The 25175-nt window shown below is 40.7% G+C and overlaps 1 protein-coding gene across 1 annotated transcript in view; it reads left to right on the forward strand.

Moving 5' to 3' along the window:
- Window positions 1-25175, forward strand: part of LOC308320502 (tetraspanin-4-like) — a gene marked incomplete at its 5' end in the record, with an annotated part of 169415 nt that overhangs the window by 70342 nt on the left and 73898 nt on the right. Inside the window, one exon of the mRNA XM_080770961.1 lies at window positions 24118-24309. Coding sequence (XP_080627087.1) covers window positions 24118-24309 — 192 coding nt within the window. The remainder of the gene's footprint in view (window positions 1-24117; window positions 24310-25175) is intronic.

The following is a 25175-nucleotide window of genomic DNA, read 5'->3' on the forward strand; positions in this document are numbered from 1 at the left end:
CACACACACACACACACACACACACACACAACGCCTCCTGGCCTGAGGGGGTTGGAGTGATGTAAAAACAATATTTGTACAGTGAAATACATCGGTAAAATCGGTAAAATGTAGCCTAGCTGGATTGTGGGATCGTGCAGATTTTTTTTGCCATGGAGAGATGTGTGCTAATAGTGTGGCTCGGTCGGAGATAGACCACAACGGCTGTGCTGTCTATTAGGAGACACACACGCAGCGCCAAATTGTATAGGGCACATTTTGTTGTGTTGCAGCGGTAGCTAGAGGAAGCATGCCAGTGGGGTAACGGTGATAACGGTGGCCTGTGATGCAGGTGTCGCTAAGGGACGGAGGTGCGAGGTTAATTCACTAATAAATTATTATTATTATTAATCATTAATGTGTCAAATGGTGAAAAGGGCTCCGTTACGCCCTCCATATAATTATGGTCCATGCATGTGTGAAAAGTGGGAGTGATTTGTGCAGTTAATGATGAGATAACGCGCTGTCAGTGACATTCAGACAGACAGACATTCAGACATTCGCTGAATTATTATTTAGATTGTAAGCATAATGATATTGTCGCATTGTGATATTTGGCCAGCCCATAACTCCCTCCTCTTGAGGGAGCTACCTTTGGGGAAGGGGGTTGTTGTCCAGACAGGGGCCAGACTGGTGAACAGTGGGTCATGGGTTCAATAGTGGGTGAAACGTTACAATGGTAATATGTTGTAAAACAATGAGTAATGGTAATATTTAGTGGTTTTCACTTTTATAATATAATATAATATAATATAATATAATATAATATAATATAATATAATAATTATTCTTAACCACGCACTTGCACGACAGCAAACCTATTCTGGGGAACATTCACCAAAAGCAGCTGATCTACAAGCTCACAAGCTGTCATGATGTTGTGCAGCCTAGATATATTTTGGTTCTTTGATTTTATATAGTGCTTAAATTAGTCCTTAATGCAGACCGATAAAAATAAGGCAACATAAACCTATACTAATTGAATAAGTGTGGAAAACTTAATTGGTTTGTGATCAGTTTGACTGCTTAATGAACAGTCACAGGATTAGGTTAAACCTAGGTTAAGCCTGGTCCGGAGCAGGCTAAATCCAAAGCATTAGTTTCCATGGTAACTAATGTAGCATCACTTTCATGAAACCGAATCAAGCCTCAACATATCCAGGTTAACTGGTTAAATTAATCTGGCAAGATTAACCAGCTTTCATGAAACCGGTTAATCGCTGATCCAGGATATATTAAACCAGGATATCTGTTAAATCCCGGCTTAATCTCTTATCCAAGTTTTGTGTAACGGGTCCCAGGTAGCCAAGCCTCTGAGGTGCCGTAGGACTGGTTAGCCAATAGGATCCAAGCATCCTGAGGATCCTCTCAAGGTGACAGCTCATTAGGGACACATCACTCATCATCTGCAGGGGACAAAAGCAACACACAGTACCAGGCAAGAATAGGCGCTCCTATGACCTAGTACAACTAAGCAAGCAAGGGGCGACTGTGGCTATTCCTACTAATCCAACATAATAACAAAAACAGCCAGCGGCTGTTACAACGAGTTCAGGTGTGGCTTCAGATTTAATGAAAGCCACACATTATCACTGAAAGGCAGTGTAAACAACTTGTGTTACACACTGCAATGTTGTGTCTCACATAATGCTGCACCCGAACCAGTCCGACCAGCACAATAACTACTGGCAATAACGTTGGAACAGAATTGAATGGAATTGAATGAACTATGGTGAGATGAGAAATGCACTCACAGGTAATAATAAATAACGTGACATACTGTATACAGCACCGATAACAATATAGGAATATGGATGAATCCCTTTGGGACGTTACACAAAAGCTGTGGCATTCCTATTTATTTAAACCAGAGCACATACGTATCTCCACCAGCCTGGGTGGCCTACCCATGGGACTGTGTTTAGACTAGAGGCATACTTTGACATGCTGTACATGACAGAGTGGCCGGTAGAACCGCTGGATGGGAACCGTGAGATCAATCCCCGATTCCTCCCGATGTGCAGCTTGGTGCCTTGCATGGTTTCCCCCGCCAGCAGTGTATGAAACTGTACTAAGAGGCAGTGGCCAGTGGTGGATAGTAACACCGTAGGATACATTTACTTAAGTACTTTACTGAGTATGTTACATTTTCATATTTACTATATCTGTTTAGACGGGACAGCGCACATTAATGAACATTCAATACATGAACGTGAATTAAATCGACTGAACATGATCTCATGGATACATGCCGGATTTAGCTACAGAAGCTTGTGTGTGTGTGTGTGTGTGTGTGTGTGTGTGTGTGTGTGTGTGTGTGTGTGTGTGTGTGTGTGTGTGTGTTAGCTACAGACTGGTGGAATACATGCACTATAGGGGCGTCATTGCCTCATTTAACCTCAATTTCAGTTCTTTTATACACATTTTCTCCATCTCTGAAAGTGTTTTGCAGATTGGCGTTGAGTGCACATTTCTGTCTGCATTCTTTCAAGGATCCACTTTCAACCTCACATCCCTATTTTGAGCATTGTTCAAAAATAGTCGGACACATTCGAGTACTTTTTCTTATTTTGATATTTTATATTATGATCCAAATACTTGAAATTGTAGCCTAATGCAAATTAACTGCTTCCTAACCACTGTTAGGAAGCAGTCAGAAGTGTGTGTGTGTGTGTGTGTGTGTGTGTGTGTGTGTGTGTGTGTGTGTGTGTGTTTGCGTGTGTATAGTGCCTGTTTTTATTGCTTCACTTGATGACATTGACCATCAGTAATGATTCCACCAACAACACAAATCAAAGGTGGGCGATGTCTCTCCTTTAATGGCTGTCTGGGAAAATCCCACATTATTGAGTTTGAACGTCTAAATGAATCCGCTTAGTTTTATTCCATTTGCATTACTTGTCTTCTCTTAGCGGTCCGTTATGGTGCCGTGCTGGTGTTTCATTCTGTCTTGTCTTCTCTTAGCGGTCCATTATGGTGCCGTGCTGGTGTTTCATTCTGTCCTGTCTTTAAAAAAAAGAGACATAGAGTCGAGGGTGGCTGCGCAATTACTGCTAAAGTGAGAGTTAACAATAAAAGCTTCGCAAAATCTATTAGCGGGATGAATTGAGCGTGTGAGTTTTCAGGATGTGTGCGTGGGCTGCTGGAGTGCACAGCGAGGCTCGGAGCACAATGGGAACACGTCCATAAGCCATTAAGACCCGAGGAGCCGATTCTACAAAATGTCTTCTAAATCCTAACAGTTTTCTGAAAAGCCTGTGTCTATACAGTTTGTCCAATTGTCCATAGTGCTCAAACTGTTTCACGTCAAGGACCCCAAATATTATATGTACGGTATTTGGCCGCCGGACCACCATCTGAAAATGTCTTGTTACAGGGACCCCCCAGAAGCAAAGATTTTAGTTAAAACGTTCACTGCGAAAGAGTGTGTGTGTGTGTGTGTGTGTGTGTGTGTGTGTGGCTAAAGTTTTAAACAATGGTTAAAACTTAAAAGTGGTTAAAAGCTAAAGCGACATAGATGCGTTCCAGGTTGTAATGGTTTAAATATAACAACTGCATTGTGGGGCCTGGCAGTGAGTCAGTCAGGACATGCAGGGAGACAGAGCCGTCATCTGGCAAGAGAGGAGGAAGGATCAGTCTCTATCAATCAAATGTTTTTTTACTTAAGTAAAAGTACCAATAAGGCAATGGAGAAATACTCTGTTACAAGTGAAAGTCCGGAATTCAACATTGACATGAGTAAAAGTAGAAAATGATTGGTATCAAAATGTGTGTGTGTGTGTGTGTGTGTGTGTGTGTGTGTGTGTGTGTGTGTGTGTGTGTGTGTGTGAGAGATAAGGGCTAAAACAAATACAATTCTGCCTAAAAAAGCCTTACAGTATATGTACTTGCAGAGGCACAATAAGACAACCAATAAACAGGGCTTGAATGTCCATAAACATAGTCTTTAAAAGCCAATTCAAGGGCTATCCAGTTTGAAACATTTTGCAGGTCATTTCTACAATCTCTGCTGGCTGCAGACTGAGCAGACTGCACAATACAGCAGACCAGGCATGCGACCACAGACACAGACAGGGGGTACAAACCAAGGAGAGTTTTTGTACATCAACACAAACCAATTAATAGTTTGACAGCTCTGTAAAGTTTAAATTGGAATGTCACTTTTTGTCGGGATAGAAATGACCTCTTATCTCCATATAGTCTAACTTTTTGTGTGGTTTGTTTCTTCTTTTTTTTTTACACAAATTAAAGCCCTACTTGATCATACTAACTAACTACAGTGTCACAAAATGGCTCAGGGGTAGAGTGGTCGGTAGAGGGGCATGAACATGAGGTTCCCACTTCCCAGTTCAAACTCTGCCATCTGGTAGCAGTATATACAATATTATTAACATACTCATTGTGTTTCTTATTTAGGCTACATATTTGAATAGATATAGGCATACGAGATCCCTGCTGTGTGAAGGGACAGGTTATAATTATACAGACATGCAAAAGTGTAGCTTTGTCCTATGGGGGGTCATGTCACCCGATGCGATATTTCTGACGGACCGTAATGACATCATGCTGCTTGCAGGCGAGCTGCACGCATGCACGGTCATTCTCAACTAACTACAGATGGGTTTCCTCCGAGGTGGAGGACACGACCTTGTGGTCTTAATCTGTAATCAATGCATTTGAGTTACTATAAAATAAGGCTGCTGGCTATATCTTACACTCACTGTTAGGAGTATTTGTGTTTGTTTTCTTGATTGGTCAGTCACTATTAGATTTGGGGTAATACATTAAACAGATCAGCAAATACTACTCTTAACAGCCAATATATTTATTTTTTCTATGGTCTATAATCTCATCAGGTGAATGTTCATATCTTGCCTAATGAGTATAGCTTTGTACTGATTGAGTAAATGAGCATGTCATTTTTGAGTGGTGCAGCCACTCCAATGAACAGCAATGTGTGTCCCTATGTCTGTTGAGTACCAACAGGTGACAAAGTGGCGCTGTTGAGCTTCACACTGCACATGTGCATGATGGGAAGCTGATTGCCAGACAAAATAGTCTCACAGCCAATACTCAGACAACCAATAGTCAGACAACCAATTGTCCGACAACCAATAGTCTAACAGCCAATACTAAGACAACCAATAGTCCAACAGCCAATACTCAGACAACCAATAGTCCAACAGCCAATAGTCAGGCGACCAATTGTCCAACAACCAATAGTCCAACAGCCAATACTCAGACAACCAATAGTCCAACAGCCAATAGTCCGACAGCCAATAGTCAGACAACCAATCGTCAGAGACCCCAACAGCACCACTCACTTCAGTCGGGTCAGATGTTTTCTATGATCTCATCAGGGAATTAATATTCATATCTTGCTCAATGCTGAGAGTATATATTTGTACTAACTCAAGAATGTCGCCCCCCGGCCAAGCTGCAGGGCATTGCCCTCTTAGCTGTGCAGATGATTGTTCTCTCGGGTGGAGAAACCATGCAGGGTTTGAATCCCAGCGTTATAGGACATAAAACTATACAGATTGCAGCTTTTAATAATTCATCAATCAAAATGCCTCCATGTATGAAACATGTTCCTTCAAATATCTGGACCAAAACTAAAACCTTATGACTAAATCTAAATGTTATTCTATAGTCAAAAGACTATGACTACACTAAATTATGTGCATATGAGCTTGGTATATTACATACATTTTTCAGTAGCTGCCACAGTACTTGATGTACAGTAAACAACAACATCCCAGTATCATCTATAAACAGCAGTTTGGGTCAGAACAGTTCAAGCATATTAATTAAAGTGCAGGAAACTTCTAACTTACAGATTCTTTGGTTTGCTCACGGCTCACTTTCCATCATGACCGCCCAGCTCTCTCCTTGAATCTGTTCTGGAGCTTAGTTTCTTTGCCCTAAAGAGATTATTGGCAAAATGTATACTTTACTTGACTCTTAAAATTTAGAATGGAAAGAAGAACTAGATCTAGAACCTTCTGAGGACATGCAGCAGTATAAGATGCACTAACATTCACTTTGTTTCAAACTTAAAGCAGCAGTGGCACACATGTAACTTTTTTATGAATTACATTTTAGTTGTTGTTTTTTTCTATGGTAGAGTATGTTTATTGTTAATCCAATATAATACGTCTCACCTAGACACAGGACACAGGATCATGGAGTAAAAGCAAGCAGATATGACCATATGCATAGAAAAGTAGACCCCTCGTTCGGCTCTGGAGCATGAGATCTCAAGAGAATGCAATTAAGATACGGAAGCATAGCGGAAGATTGACAATCTTCCCTGTGCGTCACAGAATGGTAGGCAAATCAGAGGAAATATAAACGGTTGTTTGTCGATCTCATGCCAATAGAGTCCTGGAAGACGCGCTGTGATTGGCCAATAGTCACTTAAATGGCAGTGATGCAGCCTTCCTTCCACACTTCCGCTTGACTTGAACTACAGCAGCCAAAGAGACATCTATATATATATATATATATATATATATATATATATACACGTATGCACATACACACAGTATGGATGCGTGCGTGTGTGTGTGTGTGTGTGTGTGTGTGTGTGTTTTATATCTTTCTGTCTGTCTCTGTCTCTCTCCCTCTCTCTCTCTCTCTCTCTCTCTCTCTCTCTCTCTCTCTCTCTCTCCCCCGGGGGGTGGCAAGAATATTTGTGTTTGGGGATGGGTTTAACTCAGGCCAGCAGATGTACATAACATACTGCTTCAATGGAAAGGAACATTTACTTCAACTTTCAATCTATTAATTATAGATTTATTCCCAAATGTGACATTACAGTAAATTGAGGCCGTGCCCAATGTTTACACTGTTTGGCAATAGCTTCTTCATCTGATATAAATAAATGGACTGCATTTCTTTTTTTTTTATGATTTGTACTTTATTTATTTTCTTCCATATGTATAAAACATTGACAAGACACAACCAAAGAAATACACAAAACAATACAATACTACAGATGCACAAAAAACAAAGCATAACAAACACATAACAAAATAAAACAAAACAAAACAATACAATACTACAGATGCACAGAAATATCCCGCAGTCCACCCCAGCCCCAATTCCATGCAGACATAGTTCTTCAATATATCTTTCCAACAAATGGACTGAATTTCTATAAAATTGCCTGCATTTCTATAGTGACCCGCCTTATCCCAAGCTGTACAATGTGTGCATTACAATCACCCATTCACACCCATTTACACAAATTCATACACATTCACTCACATTCACACATGCACACACATTCAGACATTCACACAGAGGAAACGGTCAGTGGCATGCAGACAGTCAGTGAGTTAACTAGTAGCATGTAGACAGTCAGTGAGTTAACTAGTAGCATGTAGACAGTCAGTGAGTTAACTAGTAGCATGTAGACAGTCAGTGAGTTAACTAGTAGCATGTAGACAGTCAGTGAGTTAACTAGTAGCATGTAGACAGTCAGTGAGTTAACTGGTAGCATGTAGACAGTCAGTGAGTTAACTAGTAGCATGCAGACAGTCAGTGAGTTAACTAGTAGAATGTAGACAGTCAGTGAGTTAACTAGTAGCATGTAGACAGTCAGTGAGTTAACTAGTAGCATGTAGACAGTCAGTGAGTTAACTAGTAGCATGTAGACAGTCAGTGAGTTAACTAGTAGCATGTAGACAGTCAGTGAGTTAACTAGTAGCATGTAGACAGTCAGTGAGTTAACTAGTAGCATGTAGACAGTCAGTGAGTTAACTAGTGGCATGTAGACAGTCAGTGAGTTAACTAGTGGCATGCAGACAGTCAGTGAGTTAACTAGTGGCATGTAGACAGTCAGTGAGTTAACTAGTAGCATGTAGACAGTCAGTGAGTTAACTAGTAGCATGTAGACAGTCAGTGAGTTAACTAGTAGCATGTAGACAGTCAGTGAGTTAACTAGTAGCATGTAGACAGTCAGTGAGTTAACTAGTAGCATGTAGTTGTAGGCAGTCAGTGAGGTAACTATAGCTGACTCTCTCCACTGCAACAGAGGGCACAGCAGGCTCGCTGTCGGCCTCTTGTAATGCTCCATCAGCTCTTTGGTCCTGTTGACACTGAGTGACAGCCAGGCTGTTCTCCTGGCATCCTTGTTTCAGGCCCTCCACCTCTCTCCTGTCTCACAGTGGTGGAAAAAATACTTTTTTTTTGTATTTTTTTACCTAAGTAAAGGTGTCAATGTTCTTTCACGTTAAATAACAGTCCGGAATTAAAAATGTATTGGCTTTTTGTTTGGTTGTGCTCGGGAGTTGCGGGCGAGTATTTGAACTTACTGTTCTTATGAATAATTGCTAAGCCAATGTGCTCACAGAATGCTGAGATGTGAGTGCTGGTAAGAATAGGTTTCAGTCTGTACTAGGGTACCTAAAAAGGCATTTGGCCTCTCTTTCTACTCGGGAGTGTGGAGGATAAGACTCAGTATTAACATGTTTACTGCCACCTGGTGGACGCAAGAGCCAACACTAGACTGCCGACCCGGATCTACTTGGTTTTAGTGTGATGCACGTCCGGTTTGGGTGGCCATCGTAGATGCTAAATAATTAGCGTCAATGCTAATTGACGCTAATTTGTAGCTTTCTCTAGAAAGCGCCAATGTTCCAATTGAGATCACCGGATAATCAGAAAAGACCTCCGAACATTGCACATTTTGTCAAAACCATGGAGAGCTCCGTAGATTTAGTTATTCAGCTTTTTAGTCAGCCTGTATACAAAAAGTGAATGTGTGTGCGTGCACAAAACCAGGCCAGGATCGCTGAAGAAGGAAAGGCCAAGCAATATTTTTTAGAAAATCAGCAATCCAGTTTGATATCAACAATAAAGCTTAATCAACGGAACGCTCCGCCAAAAGCAGTTGCCGGTTGGATTTTAATTGGCGGAACGTTCCGTCACGAGCAGTTAATTAGCTAACAGTATAGAGCAGTGGTTTTCAACCTTACCTTACCTTAGGTTGAAAATCACTGCTGAGTGCAATGGACCTTAATAGAAACAAACCGCTGGGTAATCATTTTCATGTAATCCTTTTAGCATACCTTTTGACTGTACTACTACTGTACTGTTGACAATCTTGTTAATAAAGTATTCAATCAATCAATCAATGAAACAAACATTTTCATGTTCACTTTCAAAATTCACTGCGATGCAAGTATCTTCGCTACTTCTGCATGGGTTTGGAATCCTTCAGGGCTTTTTACGATCTTTAATGATTCCTAGGGGGTTCCAAATGGACCCGATCCCTTACAAGTTTGTAACTCTGATAACAAGTTATAATTCAATTCAATTCAATCTTTATTGCAGACTCATGTGAATCCATATCACAGTACAGAATAACAATTCAATAGATAAGAAGTAAAAATATAGAAAGAAATACAATACAATAAAAAGAGTTCCACCATGTTCAGTTTCGAACATACTGACACGTTCGCCAATGGTTCCACAGTCTGGAGGAAAACCTGACAGAACTTCGCATATATAGGGTTAGTAATGACATCAATGATGTAATTTAATGACTCAGATACTCTACACATAAATCTATACATGAGATTGCGTATACTGTTTGTTGAACCGTTATTGTAATTGTATAGCAGACATTAAGTCCACACACATACCAGCTCTGACCACTGTGATAAACCAGTTCCAGAAATGGTTCCAAACGTGATGGTTTTGTTGGATCCAGCCATTTGCAAATAGCAGATCTACAAACTCACAATGCGTCACAATGCAACACACGTTGAGTTTGTAGATCTGCTATTTGCAAAATATGTTTTATACTTTTGAAAACTTTAAAAGGGACATTCTGCATAATGAGTACTTGGTACTCTAATACATTTTGAATTCCGGACTTTTACTTATACTTTTACTTATATTTTGCAGTATTTATTTTATTTAAGTAAATACATTGAGTAGGCTACTTAATTCTTCCACCACTGTTTATTGGTCATTTGTCAAGTGGAGTGCAGCATTATCCATCCATCGTCCTTTCCTTTGTGAGGGACCTTAGAGCAGGGTGCATTGTTTAGGCACCCAGCTCACACCTCACCCTATGACCTCACCATCTATTTCAACAACAGGCTGCAAACAGCCTGACTATTGACTATTTAAAGTTATAACGTCTGGTGTCGGGTGTAAACCTTGTATTTCTCATTTCTCTCTGTGTCTTGCGTCTGAGAGCCTCAGAGAAATCGCTGTGGTATCGAAATATCAATACTTTTCCAAATATCGTATCGAAGTTTGAAAACCAGTATCGTGACAACACTACTTCTACATTGTTTGAAGGACCATGATAAAGACGTTTAATGTTTTGTTTTGAAACTTTTTTAATATATTCTCTGATTCTCTGAAGACATAATTGTCTTGTCTGGTCTGCATAACTCCTCCACCCTGAAATAATATGTTGGATAGGCTGAAGGGAAGTTGAACCGGATAAATTATATTGAGAGAGAGAGAGAGGTGAAAAAGGTGATTTGTGCATTTAATAATGCTGAAAAAAGATGATTGTATAATAACAATCCACTTCTGAATGCGTTTTCCCCACTCCCTATCTAATGTTTCCAGGTACCGTGCTGCAATTAGCATAATACGTGTAATCGTCCAACCCCTGTCGACTTTAAAGGATTTTACCCTGTCACTAAATTTAATTAGCTTTAATTAGCGGGATATCTTCGCTGCACAGGAGGAGCTGGTAGCAGCGGCGGTGGCAACATGTGTTTGAATGTGCATGACTAAAAACAAACGTTAAGGGAGGTAGTGCTCCAGGGCAGCCAGGCTTATCCCACTCCTTACTTAGGGAAAATTAACGAGTGGATGGACTTTTCCCATTCTAAATGCCAGCCGTGAAATTAAATTGCCAGCAGTAAGGAGCATTTACCTTGTTTACACAGCGGCTCATTCCAGCTTTCAATTTTGAGAAAGAAAAGACGGGGGGGGGGGGGGGGGGGCATGCATGCTGTGGGGCTGTTTTCTATTATTATTTTTTTTTAAATATCTGTTTGGGAATGAAGCTGTTTGTTAGCGAATTAAATGTTACACACAGCAATAATTCTGGTCTTATTTTTTGTCTGTTTAAGAATTTAATTTATTTTAAGAGAATCAGCATACTAGTGGAAGAAGCATTCAGATTTTTCACTATTTAAACATTTAGTTTTCTAATTTATGGAATTTCTTTGGCTTTGGTTGGCTCCCACAGTGTCCGTTTGCTTGCTACTAGTCCCAGGTGCCCGACACAGTGCCCTGCCGGCCTCATCCTTCTTTCTGACCTTGTCCGTGACCTGTGGGTATAGGTCCCCGTAGAGGTCCATGTTTCTCATGTGTTCCGTCCATGTGACACCCCATTTGTAGCATTCTTGTGTAGACTCCATCCAGGACCCTTTCCTGTTGTCCATGTCTCAGCCCCATAGCCTACTGACTCCACTGTTGCTACGAACAGCCACCTCTTGAGGTCTTCTCCCATGCCATGTCTTTTTTCCCCACATTAATTCCATGCAAGGCATTCCAGGCATTTTCAGTTGAAGCAGTCCAGGGTCCGAGATATTTTAAGTCCTCGACTGGTGCGAGCATCGTCCCGTCCACAGTATCAATGGTCCCGTCCTCCGTGTGAACTGTCGAAGTACTGTACTTAAGTACAATTTTCACTTTTAGTTACTTTCTACCAGTGACAGTATAGTGCACATACAGTACCTATAGTAACCATATATCACCCATGTGTCACAGCCTTGAAAGCTTGAGCATTTTCTTCCAATGTTAACAAAAATGCAGCCTTATTACAGAAGAGACATTCCACTCACTGTGACTCAAACACACGTGCGCACAAGATTGTACTACTGTATTTGTGAGAACGCCGATTTTATGAATGCCATTGTCGTTTGCTATAAGCCTAGAACCGGAAAATAGCAGAGCTACAAGCTCACAATGCAACATTTGTAAATGTACAGTATCTCTAAAAGAAATCTATTTTCAACCATAACATAACTATTCTCACAAGAAAGGTTATGTTATGGTTGAAAATAGACACACACACACACACACACACACACACACACACACACACACACTCACACACACACACACAGTGTTATTGACTCCACAAAGGACTAGTTCATGGTGTCTGTATGACTGTATTTCCATTGTTCTGGGAAGTGTTGTGAAACAGCGTCTTGCGGAGCAGCTGTTCTGCCAGAATGCTTTAGAAGCCAGCTCCATTCAGGTGGATTCTGTTCTCATCATCCAGTTGAAAGACGCCAGCTGGGCGTCCAACCAAGCCCCCACGGAGCAGTGCTAATTTTGTCCACTAAAACCAGGACAAGCAATGTTCGTCGACCACCTTTTTTCACTGACAAAAACAAAATAATAACTATAAGCTACGATGACTAAGACTAAATATAGTGACAATTTCATCAACAAATAAATACTAGACTAAAATGAGGGACTAGTGGAGAAGATATCGGTAGAAGTCATTTTATTTTTGGTTGCACTCTCAGTCTCAGCTCACAACGCTGTGACACGTGACCTTGTAGATCAGCTATTTTCAGCATGCAACAAAGTGTACAACCTACCATTACGCCATCAAAGCCATGCCAAAAAATGAAATTCCCCTCTGTCAGGTGAAAAGAACCAGCTTGGACTCCTCATGCATAGAAGGAGGCATGAGGTCAGTCCGCTGCCCCCCCAGGTTGGCAGAGGAAGTGTAGCGCCCAGGATTACATTAGATAATTGGCACTGGGTGAAAAAAGAAAACTGGGTTACAAAATCGTGGGATAAAATGTATTTAGAAAAAAAAAAGCCATGCCAAAAAGCATTTTAGTCGAGAGAATCAACTGCAGATTTCAACTAAAATCTTATATTTAGTAGACTAAAACTAGACTAAATCTAAAACATTTCAGATGAATTAAATATGACAAAGAAACTAAATTAAATTTTATTCAAAAGAAACTAAATCAAAATGTGCTGCCCCAGATGAATAAATTGTGACATTTTAGTTGACGATGAACCCATTCTGGGCGGGAATCCCTTTTGGTGTTTTAAGCATTATGTTATGCTTTAGCTATTGAAAAATAGCAGATCTACAAGCTCATAACGTGCCGCGCTATGAGCTTGTAGGTCTGCTATTTTTTTTTTATCGTGAAAATGTGGCGCAAATCATTGACAATTTACAATTTAGGCATTTAGCAGACGCTCTTAATCCAGAGCGATTTACATTAAGCAAGAACAAAAAGAAAAGCATGGGAATACATCACATAAAAACATTTATCAAGAAACATGCGTAAGCTAAGAAAGTAACAGTGGAATATCTATATAATGAAGCTATACATATAAACTACAGTATACATCTATACTACTATGCTATACATATGTTCTATAACGTGCTATGACTGCATACAATGCAATTATAGTGCTGTCTACATAACATGCTATAAGTCTGTATCAAATGCTATCTAAGTCTACATGCTATCTAAGGGGGTGGGGTAAGTGCTATGGGCCATGATGGAGTCTGAAAAGGTGGGTTTTCAGACTACGGCAGAAGATTGGGAGTGATGCTGCAGTTCTGACTGCAATGGGAAGTGCATTCCACAGTTTTGGAGCCAGAAGGGAGAAGAGTTTGGGACGTGTGGAGCGTTGTCCCGGCGCTTTTAGTGAGGGTACTTCCAGCTTCCCTGCGTTGGCTGATCTGAGTGCGCGGGAGGGTTTGTAGGGTTCGATCATACTTGCAAGATATGGGGGAGCCATACCTTTGGTTGCTTTGAATGCCAGCATCAGAGTTTTGTATTCTGTGCGGGCAGCGACCGGGAGCCAGTGGAGGGAGCGGAGCATTTCATTTCATTTTCATTTCATTTTTATTTCGCACATGGTGTATCACAATACAGCAGGGGGGAGACATGTGAGAATTTTGGCTGGTTGAAGACCAAGCGAGCTGCGGCATTTTGGATCAGCTGGAGAGGCTTAAGTGCACATGCTGGTAGGCCAGTAAGGAGGGAGTTACAATAGTCGAGTTTTGACAAGACTGTTGTCTGGATTAGAAGCTGGGCTGATTCCTGGGTGAGGAACGGTCTAATTCGTTGTATGTTATAGAGTGTGAACCTACAGGATCGAGTGACCGCTGTGATGTGAGTTTTGAACGAGAGCTGACTGTCCAGGACAGCTCTGACTATATATTATTTCAGAGCGAACGTTTTTAACTCAAAGCTTTGCTTCTGAGGGGTTCCTGGAACAACATATTTTCAGAGGGGGGTCGGTGGCCAATTACATATCACCCTTTGTCAGCCTTCTGATTGGTCCCTGACTGACTAACCAGCAGGCTCTTTCTGCTTTGTTCCGCCATGGTTCCGCCTTGTTTATATTGAATTTGCTCTTTTGGAAAAAACTAAAAACAAACATGATATGCCCAGTCACCATGCTGCACCTGTGATGTTTACTGACACCAAGTTTAAAATAAGAATTGAGTGCACAAAATATCAATATGAAGCCATTGAAAAACAGTCATGTTATTTCAATTGTAGTGGATGGAGAGAGAGGATTTTTGTCCAACCACGAAACGGCAACCAATGGGTGCAAAGAGGGGCACAACCACGGGCGGGACTTGACAAAAGGTTTTTCAGAAAACTTTTAGGATTTAGAAGACATTGTTTTAATTTCGGCGTCAGGCCTAAATGGGTTAATTGTCACTCAAATAATTGCCATTGAGTTGCGTTGCGTCATTAAACACTATTGGCCTACAGTAAGACGGATGGATACATATATAGATGGATGGATAGATAGATCCTCCCTTCAGCCGTACCACTCATTGCCAGTTCTCCATTAAAGACAGAGGTTCTTTACTGTGCAATACACACATACTGTACTATTCGCCAACTCCTCATCCTCAGTGAATGAAGCCTCTTCACTTGCTTCTATAATGTAGCCTCATTCTGCATTCACAGACACACACAGAAAGAAAAGAACAACTCAAATGACTTATTAATACTTCTAAAAATGTGTATTAATAATATACCTTCACATCTGTAATGCATATGGGCCAAATGTTGGTTAAAAATGTAGAACCTTATGACTTACATAATGCAGGCTATATCATACACTTAGTTAGAGTGATTCCAATCGAGGGCTATATGGAATCACTCTAACTAAGTGCTAATTATACATTAACAGTAATTATACATATGTGTATCCCCATACCTACCGTTGTCTGAAGACTATGAAGGAGTGTGAGTGTGTGTGGGTGTGTGTGCGAGGGCATACACATCTCAAAATCAAACTAAAACAGTATTCATGTATATGAGGCAACCACTTCATATACATGTAAACACGTACTGTATGTATGAACATGTATATGTGTGTTTGTATTATAGGCAAATAGTATAGTATGTATGTATGTATGTATGTATGTATGTATGTATGTATGTATTTGGTTAAAATGGGTAGGGTTTAAAAAAAGGCAAGAGCTTGCTCTGGTGCACTGGCCTAAAAGTGGGTCCTTAAACACTGCTAAAACTTCTGAAATGTATGTATGTAGGTATGTGTGTGTGTGTGGTATTTAAAAGGGGGGCTTTTTTGTAAAAAGCCCAGCCCACAATACCTTCATATATTTAAAACTAATCCAAAATAGGGTTACCAGTGAAGGGCAAAATGCCTATTCACTGGGGACTATGCAAGGCAGAGGCGTCCACCCCCCTGAGTCCAAGTTAGGCTAGACCGCATACCTAAACCATGGTCCGAAACTGTCCTCTAAAACACAATGGTAAAATGGATATAAAAATAGACATTAATAAAACAACCTAAAACCATAAAAGAGTAAAAGTTCACAACAAGGCCTGGATACCATTTATTTAGTTTGCAGATAAATTAACAGAAAAGGGATAGAATTCAACTTTTTTCATTTAAACCAGTGGGTGTTACAGTTTGTAATTTTTGAATCCATCTGTGCTCCATGAGTTTCCGCTGTCCACTGGTCCATCGGACTCCACATTCCAGACCTGAAATGATGAGGTTAGTGATGGGATGGGATTGAAAGTGTGTGTACAGAGTTGTGTGTATGTCTGCTCGTTTGATGTGATATAAGTGCTGTTTGAGGCGTGTGTCCGGTTTCTCCTATGTAGTGTTTATGACATTGTGTGTAGGTGATGATGTAAACTATATTGGGGGTGGTCAGAGACAGGGGATCCGTGATGGGGGAGGAAGTGTGACTATGGGGGTTTGGGAGGTAAAGTGGAAAATTTGGAATGCACAAGGTCTCCCAGGTTCCTATTCCTTCTGAGGGCCGAAATTACCTGATGTGTTTGTAATGGGGGGTAGGATTGTTGTGTAGTGGTGAAATTTTGTTTAAATTTGTGGTGAAGTGGTTGGAGTGTATGTGAAAATGTGGTTATGAATGGGAGTAGTGTTGTAATGGTAGAGGAGCCGATGGCCTGGATGGTGGGAGAAGAAGAGTTGGAGGAGGGAAGACATATAGGAGAGGGTATGCTTTTAATAATTTTGTATTTTATTTTTACACACGTTAATTGACTGCCAGATTAATTTCTGGCTGCTTTTAGCCACTGCCAGGCTATTTTGGTATTTGCTTAACATTTGAAGTAGTCACAGAATATTCTTCTATCTTCTACTGTATATGTTCACTACGATCGCATCCCCGACAGTTGATAATGAGAGATTTGCTGTGCGTTCACAAAAAAGAAATAAAATTATATATAATGTGTGTGTGTGTATATATATATATATATATATATATATATATATATATACACAGTAAGACACCCTGGGGGTGAGGTTGCGTGCACGCATCCGCCTGGGTGACGGCAGACGACAGACTGCTGGGCGAGCGCTGGCGCTTTGGCATGGGGGGTCAGATCAATGAATTCTGTACTGGCCACATATGGAGCGTGTCTTGAGTGTACAGAGTTTGTCAACAGGGCACTGCAGGGCATGGCGTATAGAATCAACATGCATGAAGCCTCTGAATGAATCTGGTGGTCTTGCGTGCGGAAGGCCAGCTGTTTTTATTCAACCTGCTGGCCTAGATTAGCTCATATTTTATTGAGGTGCAATGCATGACCGTGGTACAGTATATAATCAGATTGATTCTATCCCTTTGAATGTTTTCTGACCCAGATATGTTTTATTAATATTCTCATAGATGCATTGGCATTGACGTGGGTTTGAATTAATTCAAAGGACCTTTCCAGATAACGTCCTCTCTTTCGTCCTGATCTAAATCTGAACTGCAAATAAAGGCTAAGAACTGCATCCCACCGCGGCGGAAAGTAACTAAGTACATGTACTCAAGTACTGTACTTAAAGCTCACTACAGTATGTGACTTTGCTCTTCTCCGGATTTGATTTTTTTTTCAGTGCTCACATTTTTACCATTGAGCTAATAGAGACAGCCTGCTTGCTCAGGGGATGAATTGAATCTTGACCACCAGATCAAAATACGTGTCAAATACTCTGTCTAAGTGAGTTGTGACCTTTGCCACAATCTAAATGTGGGGTGGTTGTATTTTGTCTCCCCGACTAAATACAACCACCCCAATTGTATACCGTACAGATTGGACAAAATTAAATGTTTTAATTACATATTTTTAACATTGTTCCCTACAATTTTGAGGTACTTTTACTTTATCCTACTTGAGTAATTCCATATTTCGATACTTTATACATCGACTCCACTCCATCTCATAATGCAAATGTTGTAATTATTTGACAGCTTTAGTTACTAGTTATTTTGCAGATTATTTATACGAAACGTAAACAAACCAATTAAGCCCTATTTTGTTTGATATTGTTTGTTCACATATCCTTACGTTTGAATAGTAATATCTGCTTGGGAATTTAAGTATATTTTTGGATGCAGATACTTTTGTACTGCCATTTTACTTGTGAGTAGTTTTATATTGCGTTTTTCTTTTTTCTTCTTCTTTTTTCTAACCCTGACTACAGTAAAGGTTAAGAAGTGCATACAGGCTTCATTGAGGCTTAGACATCCACATCACAGACTGACTGGCAGTCAGGTACTATATATTCTCAGGTTGATTCAAAGTGTGCATGTCAGCAGGGATCATAGCACTTCACTGGATAGCAGAAACTGAAGAGAGAAATGGGGCTCTAGGTCTAGACTAGGATGAGCTCTTTTTTGCAATGTTCTGATCCAGTTTAAAACAGATTTGCATCATCAAGCAGACGGAAACCCCAGAACTCTCCTCCAAAATGTTTAGTTTTTTTCATGCATTCTTCTTGGCACACTCGAGCAGAAACCTCTTATCTCTATATTCTAACTTATTGTGTTATTCTTCCCATAAGTTAGGGTTACGCTTGCATGCGGGCCCTTTGTCTAAGACAAATTTCTTCCTCGGGAGACTAATAAAGTATACAATACAATACAAGTTAACGCCCTACTTGATCATACTATAGAGTCGCACGAAAGCATCAAAAGTAGCAGATGCACCAGCTTGTAGATCTGCTACTTTTGCTACTTTTGCATACATTCAGAAGCCCATTATTCTGAAGCGCTCATTACTAACCCTACCTCTCTAACTGTGAGCGGACGCCACCGCGCGCCAGGCTGGCGGTGCGTCGGAATGCCACTCTGGTCCCGACGAGCACAGGGATCTGACCATACAGTAGTTATACGCTACAGGGTAGAGCTGTTGCCTGCCACAACGACAAATTGAACCATAACAAGACAGACTGTACCAAAACAATAGCTACATGCAAAGATCTTTGGGTCTCAATTTAATAGACATGTTTTATGTTTTCTATATCACTATATTAATTTGTTTTCCAGAAACTTAAGAAAAATTAAATTAAAAATTCCTAAAATGTGGAGAAGAAAACATAGTCCCTACAAATACTTTAGTCAGAAGTAGTACAGTAAGACATTAAAAAAGGACCTGCATGGGGACGATTGCGGACTACTATATGTAGTCAATTCGTCAACAAATAAATGTATATTTCAAAAACATAACATAGCCGCATTGTGATGCATTGTGAGCTTGTAGATCAGCTTGTAATTGGTTGATTCATAATCTTTTGTGTGTTCTGGTCCGGTGGAGACAATGAGCTGAAAAGCACTTCAGTGTTATCAGACAATAACTTCTGATAAAGGTTTAGGTAAGAAATATGCAGTGTAGTTGATTCATTTCCCATTTACAATGAGTAGTTTCAAAGTGTTTTCAAATAATAGTTGAGAGCATAACCACAGTACATTTCATATAAACGCTTCTAGATGTTGTACTTTCATTGTCAAGTAAAATAACGTGCAATCTTAAACTGATTCCAACCCTATCATTATGGCTCTGAAGACTCATTTATACTTAGTATCACATTATGAGTTCCATCAAAGGTGTGTAATAATGTTGTTCAGTGATGCAGAGAGACCAGAATGGCTTTACTTTGCATTCGCCAAGTAATTACAGAAAGCTTGGGACTAGCAAACAAGCATAATTATACAGTACACGATAGTTTTATTTTGGCTCTTGTGTTACAAATAATAGTTTCAATTATGTATTTGTGTAAATTGTGGGTGAATTGTGTTTAGTTGATATTTTTTGAGCAAATTGCTTATTGTGCAGTTTTCAGCTATTGAGAAAGTTCATCTGGTGATTTATAATCCTGTTTTAGACAAGACACACAATTAGAAATTCATTAATTTGTGCTGCAGTGTCGCATGCCAAAAACAGCTTATCTACGAGCTCACAACACATGGCTTTGCTGTTGTGGCACACAGTGTTTAAATCACACTTTGAGTCAACATATTGCACGACAGCGGTTCAAGCCCGATATGCCATGTTTCAATTCTACAGACAGTATTGCTCAGCGGCCTTGTGGTTAGTGTCTACCCTCCCAGTAAGGGCGAAATCCATTTGACCCGACCGCCCTGTCGGTCGGTAGTCCGACGCAGAGGGTCGGGTTAAATGGATTTCGCCCTCCTTCCTACCCTGAGACTTGGAGGTCGGGGGTTCAATCCCCAGCTGAGTCATACCAAAGACTAAATGGTACACAATATGGCTCCCTGCTTGGCACTGAGGATAAATGACTGGATAAGGGGTAAGACTGCATGACATACTGTACTGGTGTCATGTCCAGGGGTTGTACTTGTACATCAAGAAATAGAGGAACATTTTAATTAATATAAATGTCCTCCTTTACAATCCAATGGGTCAATTAAAGTGAATTATTTGGTAGAAACGGCTGCATTTATTACCATGTGTCTGTCTGCATCTTGTTATGAAAATCCATTTTACGCTCTTAGAAGAAGTCTGTTTCTATAAATGCCATTAGCGTGTCATTAATGAGGTTTAATGTGATGTTTATTGAATATTTATCGTTCCTTGTATTAATTATGATTTCGCTATAGGCCTAAGTCAATCGCTGTATGTAAGGATATTACTCAGTAAACTCCTGTGTTCATTTAACTCATATATTATAATGGAACCAAATCGACCAGTAGGGGTCCGTTTGGTTCCATGTGTTCACTCTCTAAATTGACGAACCAAATCGATCAGTAAGGGTCCATTTGGTTCCATGTGTACACTCTCTAAATTGAGGAACCAAATCGACCAGTAAGGGTCCATTTCTACAGTATGCATGTGTGTTTTAAATTGGACTGCTGCGGCGACTATTTGCACATTTGTTCAATGGACGAATATACCACGATTGATCTTTTTACTACAAGTGGGCATTACTCAGCGTTTTAGGAAGTAATTTATCTCTACTGCCATAAGGTGTTTTCAATACGGAAGCTGTCTGTGGATATGCACATAGAGTGATCTTTGTTTTATTCACTCATTTGTTATACTGTGTGCATTAAGGTGATCCATCTATGGGGTGTCAAAACCGGGCCATGTTTGAAAATATTAAAATGCCTTGTACAGTAGGGCCAACTGCATCACCTGTCAAACTCTACCTTCGGACCATAACAAAGTCAAGTCACGTACAAATGCGTCACATACAGTGCAAAGTCAAACATATCGCTCTTATTACTGACATTGATGATGTATTATTTTGTTTTACTTTTTCTTCTGCTTTAACCCATTGACGCCTGGTGCAACGTATACGTTGTTCTACCCTTGATGCCGGCCGCGCTCTCTGTGTCTCATCAGCTATTGCTATACATGTAGCAACATAACTATTTAAAAAAAAAATCATCAGAATTTGAAGGTTTTCAGAAACCTTAGGTCAGGCCCTAGAAGGCGTTCCCAGATTCGGCCTCAGGCATCAATGGGTTAACACATTTTGTACTGTACATCATATACATTGCGGGTGTTTTCACCGAGCCCATGCAGTTTCTGCAGGAACTGCTTTTCTAGTTATTATTTTAGCCAAATATAATTAGGTGTGAACTGGTCTCTACAAAATAAAGCCTTTGTTTCACATTGTCTCTGTTGGGTGGGAACCTTGTATGTCCCAAACTGTTATATATATATATATTATTCACGATTCAAAGCATAAAAAAGTAGCAGATCTACAAATTTAAAATGTGTTTAGTCCATTAAAACCACGAAAGCCATGTGACATTCTAAAACAGTAGATATAGCCTATACAAGCTCACAGCCCTGCAAGCTTGTACATCTGCTATTTTGTTTGCATTTAACAAAAAATCTTGAGGGTGAGAACTATTGATTTTAGATGGCATGTATAGAATCGAGCTCAGGTCTGAATAGTTGTTTGAATGTGTTGTTTCATGTATAGAATCAAGCATGCATGTATAGAATCATGCATAAATGGCTTCTCTCTGTCCCTTCCTGAACAAAAAATAGTTGTGATTTGTTATTGTGTTGATGATGTACTGTCATTGTACTTTTTATGTTCAAGATACATACAAATCAAATCAAATCAACCTCAGGTCTCAATAGTTAGAACCCAGTGGAAGTGGAATAGTAAGAGAGTGGCGACACGCTTTGATCTTGCCGCAAAGCAGGTGCCTATGGGCTATAGTTCCAAACATTGGAACTATCCCTGGAACTATCCCATTGAGATAGAATGAGCACTTCCGCATTCCATTGTTACAATGGGAGTCAACGCTAGTGTTGTCACTCTCATACTATTCCACTCGGTGTTAGAATGCGTTTCTTCATGTGTAGAATCGACCTCAGGTCTCAATAGTTAGAATGTGTTTCTTCAATTTTTGGGCACACTGTATGAGGTTTCCACTCGACACAGCGACAGTGACAATATGCTTCTGCTTGCCATTGTTTTTATTGCCGTTTTTGCCGTTTTTCAAGCAAAATGTTGTAGTCGGGTATAAGAGGGGGTATTTGATTCAGAAGTCAGAGAGAGAGGAGAGGCGATATACTGAGCCAAACAGTTTGAGAAGCAGTGCATTAGGGAAGTTTTCACCAGAGAGAGAGAGAGAGAGAGAGAGAGAGAGAGAGAGGCCTCTCTTCATTTCCAAACTGTGTGAATACTCCTGTCATGGCAGATCGTTAACACAGGCCTGTCTAAGTGAGTGGAGCCTGCGCAATTGTCTCCGAGTGGTTTTTATTCATGGTCTGTGTGCCCTACTTCCAACTCTACAAGCCTCATTAAAACAGAGAGAGAGAGAGAGAGAACTGGGAGAGTAGCAATAATCATGTGTTTAGCCATGTAAATCTGGTTGCCTTTCGGGAGTTCTGGCAAAGTGCAGATTGTGTGAGTGGGTTGTGTGTGTGTGTGTGTGTGTGTGTGTGTGTGTGTGTGTGTGTGTGTGTGTGTGTGTGTGTGTGTGTGTGTGTGTGTGTGTGTGTGTGTGTGTGTGTGTGTGTGTGTGTGTGTGTGTGTGTGTGTGTGTGTGTGTGTGTGTGTGTGTGTGTGCGCGTGTGCGTGTGCGTGCGTGCGCGTGCGTGCGCGCGCGCATGCTGTATTATACATACTGTATGTGTTCCAGATACATCTGAACATACTCTCCGATGTGTGGATCTTTACCACTTAAGCTCTTTTTTGTACTTCAACTTCAAATAGTCCACAAAATAGCTCACTACTGGAGGGCCCTCGTGGGCCGTGAGGAACCCCAAATAATCAGCCAAAACACTAAGATCAGATTTAGTTTTTCTTTAAAACCAGTTAAAAGAAAGTTTTCATTGTGATGCAGATAAATATGAACTTAAAGTATACAACATTGATCCCAGCCAGAACACAATCGATTCATTGATCATTAAGATTAACACGCTCTGACAATGTGAACACTTTTCTGCTTTTTTTCAAGATTTGAAAAATAAGTTAGGGACTGCAGTGCTATCTGGTATCAGAGTTGCAATACCAACCCTTGACAGCCCGTTCATGCCAACAGTAAAGTCCTATCTGATTGTATTAAAAGAAGTTGAACTCAACTTTGCTCAAGTTTTTGTTTCATAGAAATCCACCGTAGGCGTAGACCATAGATGTTATGAGCTACTTTTTGTCAATACATTTCCATGCAGGTGAACTGTTCGATTTAGGAAGCGCTCATTTTGACACAGCATCCTGCTGCCTCCCGCATTATGTGCAATTTCGAAACAGGTGGTATGCAGGACCGTTGAGTGTTTCCAAGGAGGGTTCCAAACGCAAACACTCACTGCACAGAAGTTAGTCACAGAAAGTAGCTCATAACTTCTCTATGGTGGAATTTTGGCTCATAGGTTGGTGAACCACAGAAGCCTGTGTTGGTGTGTCTCCTCTCTGTCTCTCTTCCAGCTGTGGGGGTGTGGGTTTTGGTTAATGTGTTGGTGTGTCTCCTCCCTGTCTCTCTTCCAGCTGTGGGGGTGTGGGTTTTGGTTAATGTGTTGGTGTGTCTCCTCTCTGTCTCTCTTCCAGCTGTGTGGGTTTTGGTTAATGTGTTGGTGTGTCTCCTCTCTGTCTCTCTTCCAGCTGTGGGGGTGTGGGTTTTGGTTAATGTGTTGGTGTGTCTCCTCTCTGTCTCTCTTCCAGCTGTGTGGGTTTTGGTTAATGTGTTGGTGTGTCTCCTCTCTGTCTCTCTTCCAGCTGTGGGGGTGTGGGTTTTGGTTAATGTGTTGGTGTGTCTCCTCTCTGTCTCTCTTCCAGCTGTGTGGGTTTTGGTTAATGTGTTGGTGTGTCTCCTCTCTGTCTCTCTTCTAGCTGGGAGGGTGTGGCCTGCTGGGCGTGGGGGTGTGGCTCTCGGTGACCCAGGGGAACTTCGCCACGCTGTCATCGTCGCTGCCCTCGCTCTCCGCCGCCAACCTGCTCATCGCCGTGGGAACCGTTGTCATGGTGATCGGCTGTCTGGGCTGCGTCGGCGCTGTCAAGGAGAGTCGCCCGCTGCTTCTCACTGTGAGTATAGTGGCTCCTGTTAGGGGTCATAGGTCATCTGGCTAAATTAATTACTATAAACACACTTTTTTTTCTCCCCAATTCAGTCGCCAGTTAAAAAGTATTTAAATGTTTTACTTAAGTAAAAATCACACCCGTGTGAAGTGCGGGGCACTAATATATTAAAGTCTAACTCATGTTGATATGGTGATGTAATGGTGATGTAAAACAAACGGTGCAAACACAAACCAAATATCTCAGACAAAAGTGATATAATCTGATATAATCTACTTCAATATTTCTATAGTTGAGTCATCGAGTTAGCTGGTGTGTTTTTTTATTTTAGCACAACTAATCTCAGATTTGGGCAGTAAGTCATACACTGGCAGCCTAGAGCCATGTGCTGTCGTCTCCACTTTTTTCAAATTAATTGATTTAATGAATTGACAAGTAATGTACCCCGTCCAAACGGGGTACAGTACTTGAGTAAATGTAATTATTTACTTTCCACCGCTGTTGATTCCTCCCCACCCATATCTGTGTGTTGTCAATGCTGTCAACACGGGCCAATTGTGTTCGTATAATAGAGACTCGCCAAGCCGGATACACAGCAGTGGATTCAAACTCACATCCACGGTGCTGGGCATTGACATTTTAACCTAGAATTCAGTTCTTGAATACATATCGTCTGAAGGTTTTCGCAGATTTGTCTCCTGCATTACACTGATGTATAACTTTGTATTGGCTGCATGAGCATACACAAGTTGAGTTGTGAAAAAGAGAGAGATTTCCTGGCTACGTTTGCACATAGTCTATTCACAATGACCCCATATGAACCTACTACACTACAGACTCTACTTCATAGCTCGCAATACAATTTATTTACA

This window comes from Protomyctophum bolini, assembly GCF_963924005.1.
Source record: "Protomyctophum bolini genome assembly, chromosome: 1".
NCBI lineage: Eukaryota > Metazoa > Chordata > Actinopteri > Myctophiformes > Myctophidae > Protomyctophum > Protomyctophum bolini.